At 44.2% G+C, this 6,000-nt stretch overlaps 1 protein-coding gene across 1 annotated transcript in view; it reads right to left on the bottom strand.

The window, feature by feature from the left end:
- Positions 1-652: 652 nt before the first annotated feature.
- The window catches only part of ZSWIM8 (zinc finger SWIM-type containing 8), an 86,559-nt gene continuing 81,211 nt past the window's right edge, over positions 653-6,000 (bottom strand). Inside the window, exons 24-26 of the mRNA XM_066600512.1 lie at positions 4,703-4,822; positions 4,183-4,361; positions 653-1,564 (exon numbers count right to left, since the gene is read on the bottom strand). Coding sequence (XP_066456609.1) covers positions 1,361-1,564; positions 4,183-4,361; positions 4,703-4,822 — 503 coding nt within the window. The 3' untranslated portion in view covers positions 653-1,360. The remainder of the gene's footprint in view (positions 1,565-4,182; positions 4,362-4,702; positions 4,823-6,000) is intronic.

The following is a 6,000-nucleotide window of genomic DNA, read 5'->3' as shown; positions in this document are numbered from 1 at the left end:
AAACTCACATGATTTTTGCACCTGTGTGAATGCACCATAACTGAGCCATTAAGAGTACAAGAGTGAGTGGAGAAAACTGAGTAGCCGACGTCTATAAAACCAGGAAATTATAATACCAGTGTTTTTGGTGGCATAATGCGCCACGCAGCTCTGTTGCATGCCCATGTGACACCCACCCACCTCTGCTACATAAATTCTTAATAAAACAGGATGAAACGCAGCACAGCAGAGTCCTGCATACACTGATCACCCCCTGGTCATGTGACCCTAGACCCCTACAAACCCCCGTGGCCTCAGTTGCTATGGAATAGGGCCTATAATGATGACACAGTCATGTGATCAGGGGCAGAGCATGTAACTCACGGACGGACAAGTGGTCGTTAGTATTTTGATGCATCACCTCTTAAAATCAAATTATAGGTCTTTTTGCACAAAACTATACTTTGCCGTCTGAGCTGGAGACCTTGTTATAGAGCAGATCAAACTCCACAGGACCAGTTTCCTTTAAGAAATGGTAACTTTAAACTGTCTGTAAAACCAGGTAATAATGCTGAAACCAAGAGTTACTATATTGCACTCACCCAACATTTTGTATAACTTTTTTTTGTTTTTTGGCGATGGTTACATCTGACACAGTAATGATAAGGCGAGGTTGGTGTAAAGAATATTTTTCCTTTTTAATCAGGAAACAAAAATAAGACGACAACGCTCGTATCTACCAGGAAAAGAAAACGAAAAGGAGGATATTCTGCTTTCAGATGATGCAGAAAACACACTTAATTTCCCTGTTGGCAACCGTGTTTTACATGGGCCTCAAAGGCTTCTTCGCTTTGATTCTTGGCTGGGAGCAGGGCTGTTTAATTCATTATGTACTGATGAAGGGATACAGAATACACGTGTGAAAGGGAAAAAGCCAAAATAAATATTTTGCATATAACAGAACATTATGGAGACAAATAAAACGCTACGTAACAAACAATAAGCAGACTTTTCAATGACGTCCCAATCAATAACATCAAAGCCAAAAAAAAGGATGGGGGGGGGGGTTGGGGTCTCATAATGTAAGGAATGACACATTAGACGTGTGATCTGTAATGTATTAACTAAAATAGTGTATATATTTTTATATATATTAAAAAAAAAATCCAACCTTGTACAAATAGTTCAAACAGCTGCAGTCAAAGTGTTTCATCGCTGCTCCTAGATCCACAACACATCAGAGCTGGTTCACCATCTACACCTGAGCCTGCAGTCGTGTCTAGTCCTATCGCCCGGCTAGTGGGCCAAAAGTCCTGCAGGTGGAAGCCGTATGGTATGCTGCTACTTGCCGGAAAGGGTAAAAGTAAAGTCTCTTTGAGGGTCAAGGAGAGTAGGTGGCCATTTCCAGGGACACCCTCTGCCACAGCTCCTTGGTCTGTTTGCCTCTCTTCAGATTCTGTAGAATGTCATTGAACTGCATGGCTCCTAAAGGGGTGAGGCAAAACGCGCTCCGTGCACTGCGAATGGCATTTACAAAGTCATCATAGTCCGCTGGGGTAAGATGGATTAAACGATGGTGGATGTACTGCAAGAAAACACAAGCCATGTTACTAGCCACGTCTCTTATAAAGCTACAGCCGTATAACAAGCTACAGTGCGAGGGAACGCACAAGGCAACCGTCCCGCCGACGGATGAGAGTCCGGGACGACCTGCTCTTCCCTCATTGAGTAAGAGGGAAATCACTTGGGCTCCTTTTAGACAATCCGATTCACGTTTGCATGAGTGACGCGTTCGCTCTCGTGCCGCCCATTTATACAAGCAGATTCATCGTTGGCTCGTCCAATCAGAATGGTTCAGTCTTTTCCATTAGCGACTGAAAAATTACTATTTAATCGAAAAGCCGCTGACGATTTTTTTTATGCCTGCATAAAACCAACGATGAGCGACAAGTGACCGAATCAGGCGGCTGGAACAATCCCCGCTCCCCCCACCTCCATTCACAGAACGACTATCACTCCTGTGTGAAAGCATGGTAGTGATGGTCGCTGGGATGGTTGTTGGGTGCTAAAGAGGGACTCAAAATCCTCAAGCAGCCGCTGTTGGTGGATGTCGTTTTTCTGTCTAGTACTTTGATGACATAAAACTGACTGGTTGTATACGGGCTCGGAGCCCAATGTAATGCATCCAGCATTGGTGCACTCAGATTAACATGAGCATCATGGATTTAACCATTTATGAACCAAGAGGTGATGGGACAATGCTTGTAATAGTGGCATCTCCAACGTGGCACTACTATGACCGCAGTAGACTCATCGGTCCATGGAACACCAGGGGTTTATGGATTATCCGAATGCTTTTCAGCTCACTGCACTACTAGGACTGTCCGGTATCTTCTTGTCAAATCAAACATTAGGGCAGATTGCCGATGCTGCCTAAAAGAAAAGCTGCCCATTGCCCAAAGCAACCAATCACAGAGCCACTTTCATTTTTTTCTAGAGCAGAATAGCAAATGAAACAGCTGTCTGTATATGGATTTTGGCTGGGTTTTCAATCCCAAATCAGTGTTACAAAGACCTGTAAAGGGTCAGACATTGATTTGCAGAAATGCCGTCATCCAATAGATGGCGCTGCAGAGGTTTTGTTCCATCTCCCTTATTTGCATATATTTCCCAGAGAAGCAACATGGCCTTATAAGTCTCCCCACTCACTACCTAGGTGTCTCCTCAAGGAGTGATGATGCCCTTCCGAAAGGCACTGCAAGAAACACTAGATATATTTTCTAATGTTGGGTACAAAGGGGGAGATTTATTAAGACCACCATTTGATACGCTGGGTTTATTATTATTCCCGTTGGCGCATGACCCACCTAATGTATGAAGAGGAGCATCTTGGCTCCTCTGCCAGCTCCTAGGTTTCTGACATAATTTATGCTAGTCTCCAATGTAAATTATACATAAATGGGTCTGTCTGGGATGGTCATGCCCCCTCCCGAATAGCCACATCCCCTTTCTAGAAGAGTTGGCCCATAGGGGTTTTTTTTGCAACTTTTTGATGGGTAAGCCGCTATGATAAATCTTCTAGGTTTCTAACACTGTTGGAGTGTAATGGGCGTGACAGCCATATGTAATATTACGATGACTGCGTATGCTGAAAGTGTGCATCTACCGCGAGACAACCTATACACCACATAATTACTCTATGGTTAGGGGCACACTCGCATCAGACAGCACACGGACACCCATCCGTGAGCTGTCCGATATACATGCTCGTTCATGGTAATGTGCTACCCCTGGAATTACACGGACGGCACACGCGCCAAAAATACTGTGCAGTGCCATAACCCTATTGCTGTGTTTTTCCTGCAGTGGTTATGTGCAAGTTGAATAGTTCACGTTCTCGCGAAGAGAATACGAAAATCGGGACATTTAATGTACACTTATTTAAAGACTCCTACGTATTCAGAAACTTTGTAAGTGACCTTCTTAATTTAGTCATTTATTAAGCAGGCTGTAAAGAGAAAATAAACCACTAAAATCCTTGCAAGTTTAGGAAGATCTGCATTAAGATAATTACACAGAGGTTTTCCTGGCAGTAACCAAGTTCAGGCTAAAATATTCTCCATAGCAACAGCTATACAGGGGTGCGTTCTATAGACGCTACGTCACATATGGCTGATACACTGACTGCAGCACTACAATTACTAGCGCACTGCACAGTGATTAAGAACGATCGGGGACACAAGACCCTCAGCTCTTGGAGAGGGTCTTAGCAGTGAGACCCCCAAGATCAGACGTTTATCACTTACCCTGCTCTGGTACAACCTCTTTAACACATCATCCACAGAATAGGTGACAAGTGTCTGAATGGTGGGATCCAACTGCTGGGACCCCCATCAATCATGAAAACAGGGGTCCTGAGTGAATTAAGCAGTGATCATTCATTTCCATGGAACCGCTGGAGATAGCCAAGTACAAGCGCTTGGCTATCTACGGCAGCCCCAAAGTGGTGAATGAAGCAGTAGTATGCAGAAGCGATCATCACTCCCTTCATTCCATGACTCCCATTACCTAGCTTAGTGGGGGTCCCAGCAGTCCAAATATCGATATTGATTGTAATGGTCACCACATCAATGCAACGATGTCTTGAGAAGCATTTCTGAAGAAGCATCTTCAATCTTACCACAAGAGTAGGTAAACACATACCTGCATGTAAGATTGCTGACAGCGCTGTACCAGCTGATGAAAGGCAGGGGTCCGCAGGTGGTTATGGATGTGGGCTGGATTAAGCCGCTGAAGTGCCTCCATAATAATCTCCTGTAGTACGAATGGGCTCAGCACACCTTTGGCCGCTCCAACACAGAACTGATGCACATAATTCACACCTAGGGAAAAAAATACACAACACAATAGCTGAAATAATGGAAAATAACGCCCGGATATGTGAGATTGGGGAAACATTAACTCACGAACGTCTACTTGTTTTGTGAAAGACTACAGGACGCCCCGTGTCATTCTGGCCAACAAGCCCAGCTATCAGCCACGTACATTCTCTGAAAAGGTCAGTTAGCAATGGATGCATAAGCTTCGTCTCATTACCGAGGGAAAACGGCTCCAGCAATCAGAAGTGATCGGTATTCATGGTGTTCTGCAACAGATTTAATAGATGGACCGCAGCAGAGTCGTCACAAAGGCCGACTAATCCATTATCAGACGCTATGCTTACCTAACTTGGCAGCTAAACTCAGCAGCCACTTGACGTCCTCAGTGTATGGGGGGCTTCTGGAGAAGTTGTTGGGGTGGTCATTGTGGGCTCTTCGACCCAACATCTCTAATGCCAGCATTCCTGAGGGAAAGTATAGCTTGTTTAAAGGGTACAATGCACAGTACTACATGTTCAGCAATGGCAGTTTTAATTCATGATAACCCATCACACCAGTATATCACACGAGCAATACACAGACAACACCTACAAGCAGGGGGAAAGAGTGCCGAGTTGCTATTATTGATGACAGCACTTACTGCTGTGTTGGTGGAATCTTACAAATTCCAGTGTATGAATCCAAATACTAACAACCACTTGTCCGTGAGTGAGTTACATGCTCCGCCCCTGATCACATGACGGTGACATCATCACAGGTCCTAAAACATACAGAGCCTGACAGCAGCTGTGTGCTTACAGCACCTGTGATGTCACCATCATGTGATCAATCACCTGTGTGGGAGGAGCCCAGGATCACATGACCAGGGGGTGATCAGTGTGTACAGAACTTTGTTGTGCTGGTTGTGATCCCTGATGTATGGGATGGAGAATGTATGTAGCAGAGCTGTATGTGATGTACATGCAGCAAAGGTGTGTGTGTGTGTGTGTGTGTGTGTGTGTGTGTGTGTGTGTGTGTGTGTGTGTGTAATGAACATGTAGCAGAGCTGTGTGGTGCATTGCACCACCAGAAACACTGGTACTAGAACTTCCTAATAATTACTAGTAGTAAAATAGCAGATGAAGCGCAAAATTACCGCACGGGAGGATCAGTCCTCCATATTCATCCTAAGTGTATGCAAAATCAGGCAACCCCACACAAACTGTGGAAAAATTGATTCCTCCTGCTTTATTCATCACACATGAACAAGCAACGAGCGAAAGAACTTGTCCGAAGAAGTTGTCGGAATAGAATGAAACTTTGATTATAATGTTGATATAAGTAAGTGATAACAATATCAATGCAAAAGGATAATTTATTCTGGAGAGCTGCAACTGCCATTGGTTTGATGTTTGGGAGTCGTTATCCTGTTGTAGAATAAATTTGGAGCCAAAAGCTTCATTGATGGTATTGCATGATGGATAAGTATATCTGCTTGTATTTCTCAGTATTAGTCATGACCAAATCCCCAACTCTATGTGCTGCTATGCAGCCTCAAACTTGCAAAGTCCTTTTGAGCATGCTTCACTGCTTCCTGCAGACACTCATTATTGTACCTCTCTCCACTATGCCTCATTGCTACCTGCAGACACTCATTACTGTA

This window comes from Eleutherodactylus coqui, chromosome 4, assembly GCF_035609145.1.
Source record: "Eleutherodactylus coqui strain aEleCoq1 chromosome 4, aEleCoq1.hap1, whole genome shotgun sequence".
Classification (NCBI taxonomy): domain Eukaryota; kingdom Metazoa; phylum Chordata; class Amphibia; order Anura; family Eleutherodactylidae; genus Eleutherodactylus; species Eleutherodactylus coqui.
This window is presented reverse-complemented; position numbering and strand designations above follow the sequence as displayed.